This window comes from Chlamydotis macqueenii, chromosome 6, assembly GCF_036417535.1.
Source record: "Chlamydotis macqueenii isolate bChlMac1 chromosome 6, bChlMac1.mat, whole genome shotgun sequence".
Classification (NCBI taxonomy): Eukaryota; Metazoa; Chordata; class Aves; order Otidiformes; family Otididae; genus Chlamydotis; species Chlamydotis macqueenii.
The window spans coordinates 1463179-1487142 of NC_141561.1; the positions used below are offsets into that span (position 1 = coordinate 1463179).

General features: G+C 45.3%; 1 protein-coding gene across 1 annotated transcript in view; it reads right to left on the minus strand.

Annotated features, from left to right (window-relative positions):
* Positions 1-23964, minus strand: part of GALNT13 (polypeptide N-acetylgalactosaminyltransferase 13) — a 98027-nt gene that overhangs the window by 10102 nt on the left and 63961 nt on the right. Inside the window, exons 9-11 of the mRNA XM_086750694.1 lie at positions 13043-13182; positions 10349-10447; positions 106-240 (exon numbers count right to left, since the gene is read on the minus strand). Coding sequence (XP_086606820.1) covers positions 106-240; positions 10349-10447; positions 13043-13182 — 374 coding nt within the window. The remainder of the gene's footprint in view (positions 1-105; positions 241-10348; positions 10448-13042; positions 13183-23964) is intronic.

Consider the following 23964-nt stretch of genomic DNA (forward strand, 5'->3'; position numbering starts at 1 on the left):
CTCCCTATCCCGGAGATACGGCCACGCGCCATCAAGAACAAACTCCGGGCTCTAGGGCCGCAGCCGCCCGGCGAGCGCGGATGCCATCGCTGGCGCCTCGGGTACCTCGGCATCGTACTCCCAGAGCTGGTTCCCCCGCATGTGGTGGCACTTCAGCATGATGACGGGGCCGTTCAGCCTCGAGACGTCCAGGCACAAGTCATCCGTGCGGATCTCTTTGTCAGCCGTGTAAGAAAAGACCTGGAAAGAGAAAACGATTGAGTGACAAAGGATTAGCAAAAGTCCTGACTGACCGCTGATCCAGAATACACGTAATCTTCACTCCAGCGGAGCAGAGCTACTTTCTTCTCCAAGCGTTGAGGTGGTGGTGCCCTGGGTTTCACAAGAGTTTCATGGAAGTTTCTCCGCTGGTGAATGTCTGTTGTACATAAGAGAAGGAATATCATGTTTAGGAAAACAAATTTTATGGGACCAAGCCCGGAATCACCCAGGCATACACTCAGTTTTACCTCCTGGGAATTCTACAGAAGCGTGCAATTGTGATCAGTGTCTTCAGGAGAAATTTCACAGATCTTTTAACACAACGGATAAACCAAGTGCATCACTGGAAAATCCAAACTTGTCTAAACTAAGTCTTCCTTCTAGTATCTACCTTAACTTTGAGTACCAAGGATTATCTACACTGAAGTGTCATAAGCATGAGTATTTCAGAAATAGAGTACTTAATAAAATTAGGAAATAAATTAAGACATGAGAGAACACTCACTCAACAAATGTCTATCAAACCAGTTATACATTTTGGAGACACTGTCTAACTGAATGCCTTGATTGAGAAGCCAGCTGGACAAAACCCAGGCTGTGACGACTCTTTTCCTTGAACACGTGCACAATAAGGATTTGTTCATTTTCGGTAACTAAATCCAAATACGTTCGATGGTCTCACTGGGTGGCAGGGTCACTGGGCAGCACTGGCTGAACACTCCTGGCATCACCACCAAGGCCCTGCGGCAGGGTTCATGGTGATGGGAGAAGAGTGTTGAATTAGATCTCAACAATTTGTGGGTGGTCTGGGAGCTGGAGAAGCGCTAAATCACTGAGATTGCAGTTCCTTGATAACTTCCAGTACCTAAAGGGCACCTACAAGAAAACTGGGGCGGGACTTCTGATAAGGGTATGCAGTGACAGGACAAGGGTGATGGCTTTAAACTGGACAAGGGTAGGTTTAGATCGGATATAAGGAAGAAATTCTTCCCGGTGAGGGTGGTGAAGCACTGGCCCAGGTTGCCCAGAGGGGCTGTGGGTGCCCCGTCCCTGGCAGCGCCCAAGGCCGGGCTGGACGGGGCTGTGAGCGCCCTGGGCTGGTGGAAGGTGTCCCTGCCAGGGCAGGAGGCTGGGCTGGATGGGCTTTAATGTCCCTTCCAGCCCGAACTGTTCTGTGATTCCATGATCCACTCCGCCATGGGGTCTTCAGCCATCCCTCCTACAGGCTCCTCACCCGCCACACAAGGAGCAAGGTCCACTGCTCAGAGAGAGACGAAAATGTGGAGACCACAGGAGAAGTGGCAGGAAAGGAAGGAAGCTGATAGATAACTGCCAGTTTTACGTGAAATTATGTGGCCTGGACGCATAGGAACCACCTCTCTGCTCCTAACCCACTGCTCACAACCTCCATAACGTTGCTGGCCCTGGCACACCAAAGCTCCTGAGGCAGCCTTAGCAAACAGCCTTGGGTCCGTACTGTTTCATGCTTTCCTGGCAGAAAATCCTTTTCTTGGCAAAAAGTGAATTATTTCCATTCTGTCCCCTCTCCTCAGCAGGAGAGCAGCCTGTGCGCCAGGACCCACCATCCCACCACAGACAGCGTCCGCTCTGCCGCCGGAGCTCACACGGCTGCAGTACCACCGCGGTGGAAACGGAAACAGGAGAAAGTCTGCACTTCATAAAATAAATAAAGTCTGCACTTCCCAAGTTTCAATCTGCATCCTGAAGCTGTGTGGTTTTTCCAACTGTGTTTTTTTTTTTACAGCAAGATGTCTGCCTGGACTTTGTCCCTGGTAAGTAAAAAACAAACTCCGATGAAAAAGGTTTGCATCAGTGACCAGTGGTTTGGTTTGCAGAGGTCCAACAGATGTACGTCCTCTTGACCTGATGAGCTGATACTACACATCAAGCTAAGTTCATGGAAGTACATTAGGTTAAAAAAAAAAAAAATCAGGATAATTTGTGAGGTTTCATCAAAAATTCTACAAGAGTAGTGCACGTTCTGCACTAAATCAAGGCCCAAAGGTTTTATAAAAAAAATATTCAAGTGTTGATGACCTTCTCATTCATATTAACATCTGAAAATTCTTCTCAAAATAAAACAATGTAACAAGATCAATCATCTTCAATCATTCATCAAGATCTCTGAAAATCCCCTTCCAGTACACTCTGTTGAAATTATTTTTGGAATAATAATAAGCACAGAAGTCAAGAAGGAAGAAAATTTAGGAGAAATTAGTAAAAAAAAAAAAAATAGATCAGAAAGACTATTGGTGCTACAGCATTAAGCTGTGACATCTATAAATATCTATACAAACACGTACCTATTGGTTGGGAGGGACATTATCTCTCCCACAGACACGTTTATTTTATTTATAAGCAAAGCACGCCCTACTTGTCCAACGGTGCTACTCACACTAAGTGCACTGCTCAGCATTCAGGCTCCCAAGTGCCGCATCCTGAAAATCATCCTTGCTCAAAACCAGCCTGAGACTGGATCGGGGAGAGAAAGTCATCAGGGAGTTGAGGTACTGAAGACCCGGGCTGAAACAACCGTTATTCAGAACCAGGTACTACGAGGATGTTCAGCTACCAAGCTACCGTAATTAATACCCAACAAGAACACCTTCTGGAAGGGGCTTTGGTTTTTCCTTTAAACACCTTCAGCCGAAAAAATCTTACTTTTTGGTAGAATGCTGGACTTACTTGCCTGCTGTCATGCTATCAGTGGAACAAGAAACATGGCCAAATATTGTAATAATCTGAAAATCACTGATACAATTTGTCACATAAAGTCCTCTCTCGGTCGAAGCAGCAGTTTGGGTGCAAGAATCACTCACATGAATATATTGTGCAGATATTTCATCTGTTACTATGCTCATTAGTAAGAAATTTATCCATCACCATGTATCCTGAAGCAACTTCCAATTTCCAACTTGTGTTGTTTTTTTTTTTTTTTTACAGTAAACATATTTGCATCAGGCATTTTCTTCTGCTCTGAGACATGTTTTCTGCCTCAGAGAGATGTTTTCGAGAAAGCAAATACTTATAATTTTGAAATGCATTTCCATTTGCATATTTCTTTTTCCTCTTGTCTTCGATAATTGCAATACACTGCTCCGTTATATCTTTTGAAAGAATAAGTGATGTCTGAATTAACAATTATAGAAGATGGGTTTGAAAAACACTCTGTCTTAAGAAAGAAAAATGAATGTTAATTAAGATGATGTAAAATTATCCGGCTAGCATTTTGCAACCATCCATATTAATTATAGATATAATTATATTAACACCATATGAAAATAGAGGGTGATGAACACGTGGCATTTCCCAGCTAATTAAACAGTATATTTCACGGCACACATTGCAGCGCGAGACAGGACAGCACTTCCCGAGCAGGAGGCCAGGTTCCTGCCACCGTAAGCACCCACGTTCTGGGGACGCAACCGACCTCCCTGGGCCGCAACTTATTTACTAACACACCAGCTGCTGAGGCGTGAAAATAAGAAGTTCTTTCCAGTTTTCCCTTGCTTTTCTTCCACTGCTGTCCCCAAGGGCTGGTGGCACCTCCCATGGTCAGTTTTCTCCTGCGGCCGCGCGGAAGCATTGGGTCTGGCTGGAGAAGAGCGGAGAACGGGATGCTCCATCGCCAGGAGAAACGTTCCGGGGCAAGCGCCGCTCCCCAGGACCTGTGGGTGTTTGCCTGGTGGCCTAGTCCCCATCAGTCTTCCAAACAAGGGTAAGCAAGTCCCTAATGACCTGAAGTAGACACTACTAGACATGAATAAAGTCTCCAGAGCAACAGAACACAAAGTATTCTCACAACTGATGCAGCACTTTTCCGTACAGACACGGAAATATTTTCACACTCTCCTGATTTTTGTGGAGCTGAGGAAAATGCAAAGGAACCGCCTATTTTCCACCAACACCTTTGTCTTTCATACCACTCGCAATCCTGGTACAGACAGATGGATCACCTACGCGCCGCAGCAAGCGTTACAGGAGTTAATGTATTTTTTTTTTATTTTTGTTAATATTCTTTACTTTAGAGGCAGAAGTGAGCCCTGTAAAGCCAAAGGACCATTAAAACTGACGCTTGGGACCCAGGCACCGGCCAGACTGAACTGAGAGCCATGCCTCACGCCTCACTGATAATTTCATTACTTCTTTCATCTTAAACGGAACTAATGAGGCATTCCTCCCGAGGAAAGTCTCGGCAATCAGTGTGTTCAACACCAACAAAATGCCAATGAACATCGGTTACCTGGAAATCAAGCAAGTGGTCAACACAAATCTGTAGCTATTTTTTTATATATAGCCATGGCCAGAATTCCCCTTCCCCATGATTCGGTTGGCCTTTTCTTTGGAAAACAGTTAGCCAGCGTATTTTGTCAACTCGTAAGAAGCCCAATACTAAGAACATTGCTCACAAACCCTTATTTTATACTTCATTACGTGGAACTAAATCTCGAGGATGCATCTGTACCATCAAGGAGGAAGTCTGCCACGCAATAGACTGGACAGCACTAAGCACAGAAAAATCTAATTTATTCTGACAACCACTTTAATTATCTCCAGAACTCCCAAAGGTAAATTTTGAACCCACCTTTCAGAATTGATTTAAAATAGTCTAATAAAAGCTGCACGGAAAGCGCTTTTCCTCTCCTCCTGACAGTGTTTACAGATGAAATGTTGGAAGTCACCTTAGGCAGAACGGGCAAACTGAAGCGGATTCCTCTGCCACCCAAAGAAGGACCAGGCCTCTCACAGTTAAATGGCCAGCGAGGTCACTTTTTGGGGGCAAGGACTTGGACATTTTGCCACTTCGCTAAAATCTCGTCTTTATCAAGGGCAGTCAAACCCCTGAGCACTTCAGCACCTGAACAACCCCAGAACAGCCACGTAGAGAAGGCGCTCGCAACTCGGGCAGGCTCAGCACGTCCATCAGAGAGGACTTGTTGGAAGATGGTGTTCAACAGGCAAGCCCATCCCTTACCAGGGAACAACTGCACTAACTCTGGAGGAAAAAAATTACCCAGTTCCAACCCTCTGCTGTACAAAGAACAGTTCTTCAGGAAACGAAAAAAATAAATAAATCTGATTTTCATTCCTTTAACTCTGAAGGAAGAAGAAACCCACCAAGATAGCGCGTCCCACCAGGAGGATATTACATCCATTCAAGGGTCAATCTTCAGTTTATCAGATGGCCTGAAGACACACCCAGCTCAGAGCCCCCGAATAGCCCGTGGGTTTCCCTGAGGCCACTTGGGAATCATGGATTGGATTTATTTTTAAGAGGTTACATTGAGATCTTCAACACCACAAAAGCAACTCGCCCCACGCCACAGCCACCAGCCACCTGCACAGGCACTGCCAAGCCAGAGCTGACCTTCACATTTCGGGAAGTTCATCAAAAACTTGTTCTGTTGTGGGCTCAACCTCCAACCACCAGCACAAAGAATTCATTCATCCCGCTGGTCCGCCCCGAGGAGAGGAACACTAATTCAGCGTGATTCACCGTCATCCGGCGAAACACTGTGATCGCAGACTGAATTCAATAGTTGGAACTGTACTAAGTGGTCAAAGCAATAAAAATAAAATGAAACAGAAGAAGAGAAAATTGGTTGGCAGCCTCTCCTGGGGACACGTGCAGTAACAGCAGCGGGGGTCTGCAGGAAAGACTCCAGTTGAGCGAGGTTTCCAAGGGTTGCTAAGGAACTGGGATTTATCGTATTCGGAGAGCGGCACTGGGAAACACGCTGCCGTCACCCCTTGGTGCCGATGGCAAGCACGCCTGTCTGATATTCAAACCTTTCTCCTCCACCACTCAATCCTTCATCCTTTTCTAAACCACTGTTACTCTACAGGGGCTTCAGGTGCATTCAGCGTTTGGCACAGAAACTGGAAAAAAAAATATGATTTTGGGCTCCACAAGGGTAGGGAAATCGTGGGGGTATTTTTTGTGTGCTTGTTTTGGGTTGGGTTGGTGTTTTTACGGGTTTCTTTCTCAGACAGCTGTCACCTCCTCAAGGATGGCTACCTACACACCTGCAACTAAAAGCCGTCCTCGCCTGCAGGATCCTGCAGCGTTCATTAGGCCACGCCGAATTCACACTTCACCCAAAGGTTTATCACCTCAGTCCGTACAAATGACGTGAAGTCTGCAAGGGGAATCATTTATCAGCGATGTGGACTAAAAATACAAGCAATAACTAATTTTATTCATAATGGGTCTGCGCAGAAGATGAAAAGCTACACAGAAAGGCAAGTTTGGGAAAATGAGAGATTGAAAATGGTGAAAGAGGCAGAAAGAGCGAAGAAGAGCTAAGTCACTTTCTGGTAACCCCTCAGGAAATTTAGTATTTACCTAAGAGATTACAATTAATAAAATCAAAGCACCAAGCCCGTGAAGTCTGTAACGGGTGCGGGGTTTCCTCACCCAGCGAGCCCACCAAGGAGATCATTTGGTTCGAGATCAGCTGCACAAGTGCTGCTCAGTCCCTCTTCGTGTGCACAGCTTGCACTGGTTGCACAAATAAACGTGCAATTGTCACTGAACTAAAGGTTTTGTTCCCTTCAATCTCGTGCATAAAATGCTGCTGGAAGAGGATAATAGTAACAAAATGTAGGGATAATAAAATACACACAACAAACAGCACACAATTTCTCAGCACCCAACGACCCAATGACCAACACAGTGCATCCCGAGCAGCGATCATGGAAATGAAGCTGAAAAACAATCCCAGAATGATCCCAAGCAGCAGGAGAAAAAGTGAGAGCTGCCCCCCAGCCAAGTCCATCTTGTACACCAAGCACAACGTTTACGGGATGGAATCCTTCCTTTGGCCACTCTGGGCCAGCGGTACTGGCCGTACCCCTCCCAGCCTCCTGCACATCAGTCAGACCTGGGAAGCTGGAAGAGTCCTTGGTCTCTTCAGCAACAGCTGATAACATCAGTGGATTATCAACACTCTGCACCAAATCCCAATACCAAATCCCGTACTAAATCCAAAATGCAGCAGCTACTGGGAAGAAAATTAGCTCCATCCCAGTCCAAACCAGGACAACCTTGCACCACTGATGCTTCAGACAGGAGAAAAGGCAGAGGGTGTTAAACTGAAAAAAATAATACGAAACGGCAACGTGTGTGTTGTTTCGTTTGCTCTTCAGCAGCCGAGGGGAGAGCGGCCGCCGACCCACGCTCTCCTCCGGCCGGCAGCCCCGCTGTCCCCAGCACAGCCTGTCCCGTAGCGGTTCCCCAGTACACCTGCGGTGGAACCGGGAACCTGCAGACTTCCCCAGCCCCTCCTTGTAACGATACCCCCCTCCTGCCTGCGTGGGATTTGGTTATTGTTCCGAACGGAGGGCCGACACTCCCAATAACCACATAACCGGACGACATTCCCATGGCAACGCAATAAAAGCGTAACGGGTGCGCCCGTCGGGAGAACTGTAGGCAGGAAAAACAGGCGACTGCTTCACCCTCTACCAGGACATCAAAAGGCACAAATTTCTTCTAAAATACCAAAAAAAACCAGAAGCCAGCTGCGGGAAAAAAAAGGCGCGAGATAGATGGGTCATCCCCCTCTGAGATCGGAAAGCAGGATAAGAGCTTCTTCCGTGATTCACACGCGGCGAGTGCTCGCTTTATCCAGGAGCCACCCTCGGGTACCTTCCTCCTGAAAGCCGTCACTCCTGACGTACGTCAACACACCGGAGATGTGTGCACAAACCTGGTGTCCTACCCCCAAAGTCACATCCCCACCAGAGCTGGTGTGAGGGCAGGCTTTGCATTTGTATCCCTCCACGCAGAGCAAAGAAAACAGCTCTAAGACCGCATTTAACTGCATTAGGAGATCCACGGTATTTATGTTAGAGATCTTTGGCAGCCACAAGGTCCTAAGAGTTAGGAGAATCTGAAATACCCATGCCAACATCACAACAAAACCCCCACAGCTATATACGCCACAAACAATTCTCACATGAAGGCCCTCAGTTAACTTATCTCATTTTTCTTATTTTTTTTAAAGAAATTCATATTTTTAGCATCTCATTATCCTTAAGTCCTTTAGAACGCTTTGATAGCGCTGAGATATCTGCCCCTGCCTCAAGCTGGACTGTGCCCACGCATCTTGCTGGGCTTTAACGAGGCAGGTATTATTCCTGCTTCATTTGCCTTTGCTCCTCAGCTACTTTTTACAGGTTGCCCAGAGAGGTGGTGGATTCCCCATCCCTGGAAACGTTCAAGGCCAGCTTGGATGAGGCTCTAAACAACCTGACCTAGTCAGGGATGTCCCTGCTCCTTGCAGGGGGGTTGGACTGGATGACCTTTGAAGGTCCCTTCCAACCCTAACCATTCTATGATTCTATGATTCTATCACCGTGGAAATGCCAGGCAGCCACGCGATGCTGCGTCTATTTCTGTAACGACACAGCCCCCCACCCATGTCTCAGCTCAGCTCTGTTTTCTCATTAGAGCAGGATTTAAAACAGATACCCCTTAACGGGAGTTGCATGCTCACACTAAAGGATGAATCGTGTTCGGCATGTAGGTGAGGTACCCCTAGCAAACCCTCCGACAGACATTGCTCTTTGTTCATGCAAACGCAGTGGAGTAGAGCCTCTGTCCTGCAGGTACGCACAACTGATCTACTTCTGGTTTTACAACCGGTTTCTGGCTGATGTGAGAGGCACAAAGGAGACTGGGGCCAAAATGTCTTTAGATTTGAGATACATTGGCTAAGGAAGGCTCTGAAAGAACGGTTATATGTATTAGTTATTAGGGTTTCTTTAGGCTATACGGTCCACATATACATCCCTGGAAACATTCCAGGCCAGGTTGGCCGGGGCTCTGAGCAACCTGATCCGGTTGGAGATGTCCCTGCTCCTGGCAGGAGGGTTGGGCTGGGTGGGCTTTAACGGGCCCTTCCCACCCAAACCCTTCTGGGATTCTATAATTCACAATCCATCTGTCTTTATCTCGGAGCCTTACAGTCCTCTTAAACTCACACCTAGTACTTCAGAGGAACTGATGGTTTGGAGATGTGACAGCCATCCAGAATTCTTCTCCTCTTTTACCTCTTTCAGGGGTCTTCCCACCATGTACAGAAAGAACGGGAAACATGCCAGGCACCCAAGGTGTACAGAGGATACTCAACCTTGATTGCACGCTGCCCTATCAAAACGCTAACACTTCCATCTCCCGCATCATGTTTAGAAAGACAGTGAGGTTTGGGACAAACGTGATGGCCAACCTTCCCTCTAAACTGCATTCAGAAAGGTCAAGTCAAAGGAGGAGACTGCAGCAAGTCCTGACGAGCTTCCAGGCCAAATCAAGGATGGGGAAAGGGAGGCTGTGCAGGAGCAGGTAGTCATCAGCGGCACGAGCTAAATGATGACCACCCACCGTGTCACTCCCTTTCAAACATCCCCGAGACACAACTGAAACATGCCACTATTTGAATTCCCACCGAAGAAACAACCTCAACCTCCATGAATATTCATTTAAAAAAATATTTTTCCCCCACTGCCAAAAAAATAAATTAAAATCCAGTATTTAATTTTCTAAGGTTAGTATCTGAAACTTTAAATGCATTTCTCTGCACTCTAAACAGCAAGAATTTATTCAATGTATTCACTTGGATATTTCACTGGACCTACGGATACGTACCAACACGCTCTCAACATTGCAGCCGCTACGTGAGACAATGGCTTTCTGACCACTCCTGAAAGGCTTCAGCTCCAAATCCCAAATATTTTGGAACTTTCATTAATACGTTTGATAATTGCTGCTACCGTTTTTTATAGTGAACCAACACGTCGACGTTTGAGCCGCATTAACCGGGGACTTCTGAGGGAATCCCGTTTCTGCCACGACAAAACCAGAGGACGAGACACCCGCCGCCGCGCGCCCAGCCGTGCGTGCAGCCCAGCCTCCGCCTCTGTAGCAGGGAAGAATCGCTGACAGGCAGAGACCGTCATCAGTTTCTCCCGATAGCTGTTGTGCCCGTGGTTATGCAGCAGCAGACTGAAGCAATTATTGTACAAATAATACTTCTTTTCCTTCTATTTTTTTTTTTAATTTTACCTGGTTTCCTCCCATGCCGTGGCAGTTGAAAATGCCCACTTTCTCGTTTTCCTTGCGACCCATGTTGTCTAAACACTGGTTGGTTTCAACGTTCCTGATCTGAAGAAAGAAAAAGACGAAACGTTCCTTGAAAAAAAGCGTCTGTAAATGTTATATTTGTGCAGAAAAACCACATCACTGCAGGAGAAAGCACATTATCCATGCATTCAACTACATGAATACACTTGAACTTGCAACACGTGAATATGCCGCACTCCCTAAAGAAAATGCAAATAATTACGAAGAGTATAACGAGATTTCAAATTACATATTAGATGTAAGTATGAACAGCATTCAAGGAAAATTTCATTCGATGCCCTGCGTTGTTTTGTTTAACACACAAAACGCACTTTGACTTCTAAACCACGCAAACCCAACAGCTTGCCCAAGATACGTGCTTGTCCTGCCTTCCAGCACGGCAGACCCTGCTCCAAGGGGAAAAACTGGAGCACGAGCAGCGTCTGAGGGCCAACTCCTTCAGAGCCGCGGCTGCTGGTGGCTTTCTGACTAATCACACGCTTTCAAAAAGCTTTTAAATCAAACCTTCCCCTCAGAATCCATCCTTCCTTGGAGGAGAACACCACACGTAGTGAGCATCTCGGCGCCTTCCGACAGGATTTGTGCGCCAGGCAGCGGGAGGGAGGCAGCGGAGGGGCTGTCGCCTGCGATCCAACACGCGCCGTGATCAGCTCCTGGAGCGATGCTCCGCGCGTGCGATCGCCACAAAAGCGCGTGGGAGCAAGGAGCAACAAGGAGCAGCGGGGTCAGTACCAGAGCATCGCTCCCCAAAATATAGCATCAGAATACACGTTTTGCACATTTAATGCCCATTCTGAGGCATATTTTCATCCACTTAGGAAATCCAAATCTAATACAGTCACGGTATACAAGTTATGTTCTAACTAAGCGGAAAATTTAGTTGCAAATACAGGCTTGGCAACCTGCAGGACTTGCCTCTAACGTCTACAACGAATACGCTTCAGAAACTACTCACAAACTTCAGTTCCGCTCAACTCCACACTTTCCAAACTTCATTTGAGAACTGCGCGCTTCATTTATAATAGCAACAGATGTGCATCAATTAGTTGTGCAGCAGCCAAATAAAACCCAAATTAAGATGTAAACGCAATACCCATTCTTGTCCCTAACACGCTGGGCGGTGCGAGCGAACCACGCGTGATCATTTCCAGTCACGCCCGCGCTACCTTGCAGGAGGTCATAAATAAATTGAGGACAATTGCCCCAAATTTGTCAAAACTATTCAGCCTTTTTATCACTGTTTATACCACAAAAAAAAAAAAAACAAAAATAGACAATATAATTTGAACCCCAGTGTTGAGCAATCATCACATTTAGATTGGACTGTACTCGAGAAGAATTTAGAGAAGAATTTTCTCAGGTTTATTACCACACCTGGTTCTTAGCAGCCAGCAGACCCAGGGCTCCTGCCCGAGGGCTGCTCAGCATCGTTTTCCTCGGACTCGAGGGGCGAAGCAGCATGGTGACCTCCTGCCCGGGCCACCTCAAGGCAGCGCACACCCCGCCGGCCGCGCGGGGACCGATGACCCCTGCTGCACCGACAGTCACATGGCTCGTCCCACCTGAGACTAAACGCCCGCTGGGAGAGGGGAAACGGCTGAGAACCACACTTCTGCTGGTTTAAACACTGTCCAACGCTGCTGAGGATGGTACCTGAGCTTCAGGTCCAAAAATCCACTTTACTGCTCAACTGGCAGTCAGCAGCTGTAAGAGCCGAGTTTGAATTCACCGATCCTGCCTGAATTGCTGTTTCCATAGAAACTGAGGCATGGTGGTAAAAATAAGGCGTTTTAATAACTATTTTATTGCTTCCTCACACTTCTATTTTCCAGTCTGGCAGTACCGTACAGAACCTTATTACCCGACACTTGTTAGACGAGTCCTTTCTTTGCTGTAAAACCATGTTTCACTTCGTTTTGTCATCGTTAAACTGGAAACTCTACTGTGCCTTTTATTTTTCACCACAATTGCAAGTTTCAATAGTAAATTACTTCCCTGGATGTAAAAAAGCCGTTTGCTCGTTTGATTGCTATTCTATCTGCAGCTATCTTTAAATGAAACCATTCAAGAGCTTTCAAAAGTCAGCGTAGGTACAACTCAACAGAACATTTTTAACAGGGAATTATCTGATTTTTAAAGAGCCTTCAGTTCTTGGTGGTACCGGGATCACCAGATTTTTAGGAATGTCTGTGGCTCGCCTCAGGCTTGCTGGAAAACACAGCATCGATGAACACACGCATTTCTTGAAAAGAAAAAAAGGAAAAAAAGCTTTTTCTACTCTTACATTTAAGTGATGAGTGATGATGCAAAGTTTCCTTCAATTACTGCATGTTAGCTAATAATTTCAAAATATTAGTCACAAACGTCACTTTTCCAATATGCTGCTCAATTTAAAAGATAATTTTAAAGTCGTAAACATCTATTCAGAATAGCAATGCCCCCTTGTGAAAGATTTAGAGAAAATACAACCTGCTCAAAATAAGGGATAAATAAGGTACGGAGGAGGCACACAAGCACATTATTCCTGTCTCCACAACCACTCCATCTCCTCAGCGATGCCATTTGCACAACGTACAAAATCAGGGGTTTAATTCAGCCGAAGGAAAGGGTCCGTACCTCACCGAGCGAGTAATAGCGCCGCGGAATCTGGGAGTCGGGGTAGATGTTCTCCAAGTACCAGGAGAAGGGTTTACACTTCAGATTCTCTCTCAGTGCTTTCCTGACGGATACATCGCCGTAATCCACCTTAACAACACCTGGAATCGTGAGGAGAACAGATATCAAAGCAGAGTTTCCGTAAAGCTGCGCGGCACAGATCACAGATCCCTCCCCAGCTGTCAGGAGCTCCGTTTCATCAGTGTCCATCTGCTGGCACTACGGTACAGCAGCACGTGAACACACATGCGGCTGCTACACGCACTCCATCCTGGGAGACCCCACTGCTGCTAAAGGGAGATGTCGTCACATCACGTCACAGTTAAACTGTCACCGTGTCCGGCGGTGCCGTTCCTACCGCAAGCCTGCACATCAGCATCCCACGAGTGGTGCGCGGGCCACAAATCCAAAACACAGGTTGTGAAGATAAAAAAAAAATAGAATAATCATCAAGGGGAGGGGAAATCAGAAATCCCCCCAGTACAGTGTATTCTCATTTAAATTAAAAGAATAAACTGTACTTTCAAGAGTTATGATAGCTAGCCAAGCAATTTGTCTGTTGACGACAGAAGTACGCACCCAGGAAAGAAGAAATACAAGCGGGAGGACACAGACAGGGCTGCATGACCCAGGCACAGGAGACTGACGGAGCGATGAGCACTGACCACGCGTGGACATGAACACGCACCGGACACAAACGCGCTCACAACCTCAGCACATCAGCACCGCTGACAGGCTAAGCCCAAAACAGGTGACTTCAAAATCGACTTTGTAAGCGCGTGAACAAGGAGCTTGCAAGTTTTAGAAGTATTCCTGAAGCCTTTGAGATGCACCACTCACTCTCCAACCAGCCCAGGGCATCCTGCTCGCCCCGCACCCGCTCCAGCCAAGGCTGGAGGCCGTTTCACCACCCACGAAACGGCAGAGGCGAGCGCGGCTGGAAACCCTACCAGAGTGTTCTGGAAATCCTACCAGGGCTGCAGCGAGCCCCATGGCTCCCTGGAAAGCAACCCATCAGGAGCAGAAGAAATGCCAGATATACTATTTCAGTGCCAAAGGAAGGAAAACTTCATATATTCAACGTCTTAACTTTCCATACAAAAATAGGCAAACACTGTTTCCATTTTCCACCCTCTTAACATGTACCAACGGCGGAAGAACAAGAACGCTGACCTCGGAAGCTACCTGTGCAGTGTGTGCTGTGCAGGATCAAGCTGAAAACATCTTTGCTTTCAGAAAAGAGATTTTATTTAAAAAAAAAATAAAAATTGTATTTTCCAGGCAAGCTTTTATGGGAAAGGGGGCTGGGTGTCTGTGATTGCTGCCTCTTCCAGAGGACGAGACGTGCACTACCGCTATTATTTGTGCTACTCAATCCTTATCTATAATTAAGGTAATCTGCCTCATGGGAAGGCACTGGAAGCGTCCGGAGAAATGCAATATCTGTGTTTCATGGTGCTTTGTACTGTGGGGTCTGACGAAGCTGAGCACGAGGAGAAAGGCCATTTACACTTTTATAGTCTGAGATCGCACACCGCACAGCCTTCCCCCGCCGCATGCACACCCTTTGATACTCCAGTTACAAACCAAACCAGAAACGCTGTCTCTCTGTGAGAATACCCAGTGCATTCACCGAACGCCTTCTTTCTATTTCACTGCACAGTTCTTACAGGGATTTCTCATTCCCCATTTGGTTCAGCCCTGCAATCGCTGGAATCGAAAGCAATAAACCTTTTTCCTCTCAATCTGACTCAGCTTCATACTTGGGTTTCTGTAATTAAACAGACTCCAGTAACACAAACTCCAGTTTTACACTGTAATGAAACTTAGCCGTAGAGACGGGGAGTCTTTGGTGGGTTTGGCAGGCTGACCTCACTGGGATCGGTTTATCTTAAGGCTCTTCAGGTCTTCAGATCCCACCAGAGACAGCAGCCACCGCGTCCCCAGCACGGTGGTGACCCAGGTCTCCAAGGCACCACCATCAACCCCCCTTCAATTCAAGCTGTCTCCTCCCTTTCCATACACATTGATAATCCTCCCCGTTACAACCCCGAGAGGTTCTCCCTTCCCAGAGCTCCTTTATTATGTACATTCCCCATCTTGCATGACCCGGGCTGGCTCATTGCAGCAGCGTTCATTCACGTTGCATGCGGCAACGTCAGCACGTGCACCTCGCTTTGTCTGCAAGCAAGGACCTCATTTGTATGGATCTCCAGGAAGCCCACATTCCCTTCTGCTCAATTTAACACCAGGCTATTATGAATCGATACCTATTTATTGTCACTACTTGCTAAATAATCGATGGGACTCAGAGGAAATACAGAAATAATTAATGAGCCATAAGTGCGCTTACACTTAAATAAGAAAATGTAAGTCGGTGCAAAGACAAAATTAAACGTTGCAAGAAGCTACAGAAAGCGTAGCGTGCAAAAGAATGGATTAAAAATATCTCAGGAAAGAAGCAGACTGCTTTAACAGAGCAGCAGATGTGATTCAAGCAGAATAAATTGAACAGTTGCAGCATTGCATTACAACTGCATTTCTTCTAACGGGCATGCCCTGCAAATTGGCATACAAGGACATAGCTTCAAAAATGGCCAAATTCAGCATTTCTGCAGGACAAGACATTAATTCATGATGATAAAAATGGAAAAAAAATCATCTGGAATGAAACAGAAATTGCAGAACTGAGAATAATTTTCTTTGTGTAAGAATAACACTTTGAAAACTTAATTCAAATAAGGCTTTTGCTACCTAGCACTTCAGGACATGGTTTAGTAGGCGTGGTGGTGTTGGGTTGATGGTTGGACTTGATGATCTTGGAGGTCTCTTCCAACCTTAAAGATTCTATTGATCTTTTGCTGCCTGGAAAAGTCTGAGAAAACTGGTGTTTTACTGAACCGAGATTCTAGCACATTCAAAGCGAGAGCAAGGTGGGCAGAGAAGCCAGTCTCCGTACACCCATCCATAGCTCAGTTCTGAAAGCCTGCATCGCATTGCATGGTAACCAGCTCGTTATCCGAGGTGTCCCTGTTAAACGAGAAGGCCAAGAACCAAGTTGGAGGCCACCAGGAACCTCCAGAGATGGAGATGGCTTAGTTTGATTTTCTTTTCCTACCAAAGCACCATTCAAATGCTATTATGTTTCCTGGGGTTAAAGACGGCAAAGTGCTAAATTACAAATGAGTCTGCAACACCAAGATGCCTGGTACAGCACGCGCTACAGAGAAGCAATAAGAACGTTTGCTAATAATTTTGGAAAAATACCAGCTTCTGAATCATCACGGTTCAAACAGAACCTGGGAGGACACCTCTCTCCAGCCCGCTCCGCTGCCTTTTCCTGCAAGGGAACAGCGGGTGACAGCTTGGGAAACCCCTGTGATGGGAGCGGGGGGCTCACAGCCCACATCACCACTTCGCCAACACGAGAGGAGCAACCCAACCCAACCAGGACCATGGCTGAACACCAGGCAGGTTCTGCAAGGTTTCATGAGCTCCCTACCAAACACCCCAGAAAATAAAACACGTAACACTGTGCGCTTCTCAAATCCAGGGGCTTTCACATTGTATCTGTACCAAAAGCAGACATATTAACTGATAACACACACATTTTCTGATTAGCCAAAACACAAATTCCTTGACGCATCTTTCTTACAGAAATGTAAAATAGCTGGGGTTCACCAAAACCATACGTAACCCATTAAAAAGTAAAACAAAGAAAAAATGTGCTAAGTAAAAAAAAACCCAAAAAAACCCTACCACCACCCTCCCCACCCTCCCTGAGAAGTTCTCACATCAATTCACGAGTGATTTCAGATAAATACAGGTAGTGGCTTCATAAGACAAAATACAGAATGGGATGAAGATTCTGAGCTTTTCATGGGAAAACATCAGCTGTATACACTCAGAGAAAACACGCTGGCAATTTCTAACAGAAAAAAATCTCACAGTCCAGAAAATGAGTCAATATTGTCAATATTTCTGCAAACAAAGCACTGCATGGCAGCGTGCTGCACTTCCAAAGCTTATTCTATGGCAAACAATCAAGATTTTCAATGTTGTTTCACCCCATAAACATACTTGTAACGTACGATACCTGCACACGGGTATTTTAGAAAGACAGAGGGGCTAATTAACTCCTGCTAACTGCCAATTTTGTCCAGACATTAAAGAAAAAATACCAATTTTACTGAAACAGATACAAATGGGAACATTACTATGGACAAAATTAATCCTGCATTAAGATGTTTCTACAGTCCGTATCTCAGGGAAACTTTCAAGGGAAGCAGAGTTGAAAAGAAACCTGTGTGACGCCAGCCTCCACTGGCTGGGTGAGCCTGACCAGCCAACCAAAGGCTGAGGGATGAACACCAGCGTTGTAAATGCCCTTATTTTCCAAAAACCCACTTAGGACTCGGCATCAAAGAGGAAAAATTAAGTAGTGAAGTTATTGTGATACTATTTTGACTGTGAAAACGTTTTTTACTGTGAAAATGTTTCTTACTGTGAACACCATAAACCCTTGCAACATTACAGCTCATCTTTGGAATAAAAAGTATGGAAAATTAAGTGTTCCTGGGAAATTCCATCTTTTTTACTAACACGAAAGAGTGACAGCAGTGAAACCTGCACTACGGGGACTATAGCAAGGGCAGAGCTGATTTAAATTATAAGAGTGTGTATGTAAAAAAATGTGGGTTTGTAGATGGAAAAATGACTAAATATCTTCATAAAAGACTCTACACTCACGTTGTTTTCAAATGTAAACATCTGCTTTCCATTGACATTCACTGCATTAATACTAGACACGTGGGTCAGGCATCAATCTCTGTTTTGCAGGTATCTTAAATTAATCTCATTGTGAACGTCCATCCAACCTGCTAACCCAGGACTGTTTCCCAACTCAGGGTGATAATTTTAGAGACAAAATGCAAAGCCAGCTTCCCTCCCCAAAATACTCAAATACCTGCTTTATATTACCTAGCATTTCAGTATCAGGCACGGTACGCAGCATCCATGAGCGCATTACTTTCCATATTCTATTACATGCAAAGTAATCCGGGTTTTCTTTCTACTCTTCCCTATCAGCTGAAAAGGCACCAAAAGGCATTAGAGACTGGTAATGTGCCCCACAGGGGATATTTTAGGAAAAAAATAAGCTAAGGCGGTCCTGTCTGTCTGGCAACGATCTGCCAACTCACTCTTTATGCTCCATTTTATTACAAATTTAATTAAACTCTCCTCGCAAACATCACTGCCGTAAGTGACACAAAAGATAAAACAGGGATTTGATCTGTCCCGATTCGCGTATGGTAATTAAGCGGGAGCACTCCTGTGTTTGCCGATCTACAAATGTCATCTTTCCCCTTAAAAACAGAAAAGGACGTACGCAAAAGAGGGCTCCCAGCTAGGAAGAATGGTTTTATGCTTCCTTTTAACTGCAGCATTGGATCTGGGCAGTGCTAACGGGTCAAGACCTTTGGAACAACTGCAACGCAGGAAAACCCAAATTCTCACACTCCTTCTCTAAGTACCTTGGAATTAAATCAAGCTAGATGGCCCCAGATTTTTATTACAATTTTTATTGCTTAGAACAAGAACAACAAATTCCAGTACAGTAATCACAGAAGGGTTTGGGTGGGAAGGGCCCATTAAAGCCCACCCAGTCCAACCCCGCTGCCAGGAGCAGGGACATCTCCAACCGGATCAGGTTGCTCAGAGCCCCGGCCAACCTGGCCCAATATAATAGCAAGCAGAAACAGGATCAGGGCAAATACTTGAAAATAAATAATTCATTCAATTCTTCACGTTTGTTCCTTTCCAGCATTAGCAATTTTGGTGACTCTTGACCAAGAGCATTACTCATTTTTAGATTCTCACCTGTGATTAATTACATTGGCTGGTTCAGCCTGACCAGCCAACTGAAGGCTGAGGGATGAACACCAGCACTGTAAATGCCCTTATTTTCCAAAAACCCATTCAGGACTCACTTCAGAGCTTTTGCTTCTCCAAGCAACGCCGTCAGTAAACTCACATATGGAAGCGCCGCATGCCACAGGCCATGTGAACTTATTTTGGAATTGGCGCGCTTCCAGCTCTGGCATCCTCTAGCACTAAAACGTGTAAGGGAAGAGTGAAAAACGTTTATCAAGAGCTCTTACTTCTGAACCGATACCTCCATTATCAACCTAATTCTATAATTACACTTGAAAGGAGGATTGCGCATCATCTGCTGAGGAAATCCAAGTAAAACACAAGCACTTATTTTGTAATCCCGAATAAAAACTGTATTTAAATTCTTAAAAATGCTTTAAATAATGTGCCTGAAAAGTAACGTAACTTCGCATTCTAGCCTTACTTTAACAGGCTAGGTAGGACATGGGAATGGAGTACTCGCTGATTATTAAGATAATAAAGCGGTTTAGCAACGCACTAAGTGTAGGCAGAAACCGAACTATTACGTACGTTAACTTTTTCAGCTGACTGTGCAAACGCAGGCCTATGCCGAGCATGTAATTATTTCCATCCAACGATTAGATACAGTATTTTAATGCATAAATTGACATAACTGCCTACATTTAGGAATACAGGCTGAGTGGAATGAGATGCGCCAGAAGAACTTGAAAAAGAAGTGAACGAGGCTGCTTGGAGTAACAGGCTGAGGTGGTACGTACATTATTAGTTATTATTAAGCTCTTATTTTTCCAATAAGAGATACCAATAAAATATTGATATGGAGGGAAGGAGAGAGAAATTCTTTGGCCCTTCTCATTTCACACTGTAATCACGCTGCAGACTCTTAGCTAGGCTCCTGCCAAATAAAATCCAAAACTCCTTTCAAACACAGTATTTACACTAAAACAAAGAGGTAATTGATCCTTACTGCAATTATATTTTGTGATCCTACCCTCAGTTTTCAGACCCATCCCAGCCCCAGCAAACAGAGCGTTCGCAATGCCGGGGCCCCGCTCCAGCCAGAGAGCAAAGCCACCCTTCCCTCCAGAACACACCGCAAAACCAAAACCGGATTGGTTCCCACACATCAACGCGGTGCTCTACAAATAGGCTATTTTTTTTTCTACAAGAATTGCTCCTCCAACCTCTCACCATGCTAAAAATTAAGCCTGTTTTTCACTCAAAATATTTTGCACAGAATTTAATCTGTATGGTTTTCCTTGTTGTTTGATTATTTTTTAATTCTAGGTTGGATATATTAAAAATTCTGGTTCCTAACTCACCTGAGCATGTGGCATGAACAAAGAGGCAACACACACAGGAGCCAAATTAAAGGGTAGGAGAAATAAAAGATTTTATTCTTATCCACACACAGCTTCCGCAAAGATAAAGGAAGGGAGCAATTTTAAATGTGTCTAAGAACACAAAAAAATTCAGCTGGGCTCTTCTGCAGCGGAGTTGAATTTTCCCAAGCAGACAGCCTCAAGAAACCAACTCGCAACTTGATTGATCAAGACTTCTACCTCAAAATACCATTACTAGGTGTGCACCCTAATTATGCCGAGATATATTTAACCGAACGCCACTGTGAACAGCCACTGGCTCCTCTTTCTCGTAGGACATCATCTAAGAAATCAAATTAATCAGGTCCCAGAGGAGACCCGGGAAATGAGCGTGCGCTGATAGATAACAGCTTCAGAGACCTAATTACTGAAATGCAACTTGCTTTGTTCTCCAACAGAATTATCTGGAGATCTGTATTTTTCACATTAATAAACTAAGAGAAACGCGTGCCCAACAAAAGGACAAAAAAGAAGTTTAATAATAGTGGGAACGTTTTCTGACATTTAGAACTGGCCTATTTAAAAAAAAAAAATCTACTATTGCCTATGCGTTTTTATTGAGAGGATTTTTTAAATGTTACTGTTTTTAAAATGTTACTGTTAACTTTATTTCCTAAAACCTCTAAGTACTTTTCTCCTCCATTTGCTTCTTAATCTTGAGGAACACCATCATCACATTGTAATCGTCAACTTATACAGCATATTCATAAATAACCTCAAAAAACCTCAGAAAATACAAAGGAGACCTATACTGAAATTCTTTCCAGTGACTGAAACAGCAACAGACGTTGAGTTTTGAATTAAACAAATCTTATCCTGCTGACATCACTGTTACTGACCTAATTTCACCTATTTCAGTAAAATTTAGTTCACAGACTCTCTGTGCACAACAAAGCACAGCGGAGATGGAAGAGCGAAGTCCATCGGGTGGGACATGGGAGGAACCGGCGGTCAGGACAGCACTGGTAGGGAACCCACCCTTGCCAACGCACCGCGCGATTCGGCAGATCGGACGATCTTCTTGCCTGGCCTGGGGGGCTGATGAGAAGATGTGGTAATTAATGGCTTTACCAGGGTCTCCGCAGCGACTGCGCAAGGGCTCTTCAACGAAGGCACCGCACACTCTGCTGTGATCCACCACAAAGACACGCAGCAATTTAAATGGGTCGAAAACACAGTTGCCTTCCTCCCCTCCCTAGCTAGCAGCATGCACACGTATTTAAATGCCAGCAAGGTAAGTTCCTTTTGCCTCACCTGAGGTCTCATTTTCATCATCTATAGCGAAAGGGTAATAAACTCAAACCCAGATGCCCCAGGGGTGCAGAGGGAACGGCCCCCCCGAAAAGTCCTGCACCTACAGCCGGGCGGTTTTGGGTTCTGCCTTATTATCTTCTCATCTTTTCGGGTGGAATCGGCATTTTTAGAACCACCACGGCATCATACTGGTATAAAAGGAAGGGCAAAAGGACCCCAGCCCTGCACCAACCCTAGGAAAATTTTGATAGGAAAATTGATAGAGAAATGTTCTCCCTAGGTGGAAGGAGGAAAACGGTGCCTCTGCCAGTGGCTCTCCCTTCCCGAAGGAATGGCTGTGGGAAGCGGTATTTGCAATGCAAGGTGTCCCACCGGACGTCAGGCTGCTGAGAAATGGTTCATTAAAGGGAGCCTTGCATTTCTATCTGTGCTTAGGAGCCTGAATTAAAATGGCCTACGGCAAGAATTGGTCTTTCAAATGGGAGAAGCGATGTCTCTTCACCTCAGAAACCGGCTGATGAAATGCAGGCTCGAAAGCTAATATTGGACATCCCGCTTAAAAAAATGTTGCTGACAAAATCCTCCCCTGCTGCTTGCTGAAACCGAGGAAATTGTAAAGACAGCCACAAAACCAACTATCCAAAGCGACTGCAGAAACTCCTCTCTCATATAACAAGAAATAATCTGTCGTACCTGTCCAAGATAGAAGTGCTAATGAGGAAACCTCAAAATGCACGCTCATTTGACCTCCTATCTGGCAGGAGCTCTTCTAGACAGAGCGTCACAACAGCTTCTGCCACCAAAAGCACCTGCATGTTTCCAAACGTCCAAACTGGGCATTTTCTACCCAGCTGAAGCACAGGATACTGCCCAGTTCAGAAGATGACACATCAGTATTCCCCACTTCTCCAAACCTGGAGAGTATCCATCCATCCATCCATCCGGCACCTCGGCAGAAGACAGCCTCACCAACGAATGCCCTGCGATGGCAGCACCTCCCCGATAGCTCCGGCTGGACCAGCCACAGACAGGATTAAGACCCTGATTTACACCATCCAACACGCTCCTGTTACCCACCTTCAGAACTAAATCTCAGATTTCAACCACTTAATCTGCAGAGGTACGACTGCATCACTCCGTTTACGCGGCATTCTGCAACGCGTGCACTCCGACAGATGGAAATGGCTATTTCTTACAGCCACTTCCTGAGTTTGCTTTTCCATGGCCTTTTTATTTTAATTTCTACATCTGAACTTAACATTTAGCTCTGCACTAAATTCCTCACTCCCACAACTCAGAATATCTCAGTAGAAATTCTGTGGAAACACCGGATGTGAAAAAGAATCAAGGCTTACAGGGAGTCCTGCTGTAATCAAGGGGACCCTTGCCTAGCAGATCCCAAAACAAGGGTGAGTGTACACTCTTCGTACTCGCAAGGAAATGTATGCTGCCAGGGTGAATTATTCAAAATGCATTTACTTCAAGAAAAATGCAAGGGGAACTTGGTATCATGAGACTGCACAAAAATAAGCACGTGATAAGGGCGAGCTGAATTAAAGAATGGGCAATCCCAAGTGGCTTGCTTATGGCTTGAACCTGACTGCATCCTACACGGGTTTGAATTCACTTTTACAGGGTTTTAGACAGTCATTTGCCAGCGTTGTTTTTTTTTTTTTTTTCCCAATTTTTTTCCCTTCCTCTTGCCAGAGAACAGAAACCAATTACATTAGAAACAGCCACATTTTCTGTCACGCACTCTACTCCCGTAGCTTTAACTGGGCAGACATAATTCCCAACTTTAAGCAGACACTATCCTGCCTATCCCACACAAAATTCCATTTCCGTATTTCAGAAGATCCTGCCGATGTGGCTGGCTTTCACTCACGGCGTGTCTGTCCTCTGCAGCCCCAGGACACGCGCGATAACCCACACAGAAACCACAAGTCCTCTGACCTCACAGCCTGGGATTACCTGCTGGCACCTGACCATGGACCGAGATGTCCTCAACCCCTGGAAAATCAAAGCCCCACCACAGCTCGTGGAAATAAGCGGGTCTGCTGCCAGAACGAGCTGAAGTACAACAACCGTCAGTCGTGTTGGAGGTGAAACGCAAAACTGACACAGATAACAACGCGGTCCAGGGCTTACTTCTCGGTGACAGTGAAAATTCAAACCCATTCTGCTGCTACAGAATTTAAATTGGAAGAAAACGTAAAGACGGAAGAATAGGAAGATGATCCCAGAGTACACAATAAAATAATAATAGCTTACATAGTCCATGGCTACCCTCTGCCATAAACATTTAAAGTAATAATTTATAAATGCTATGAA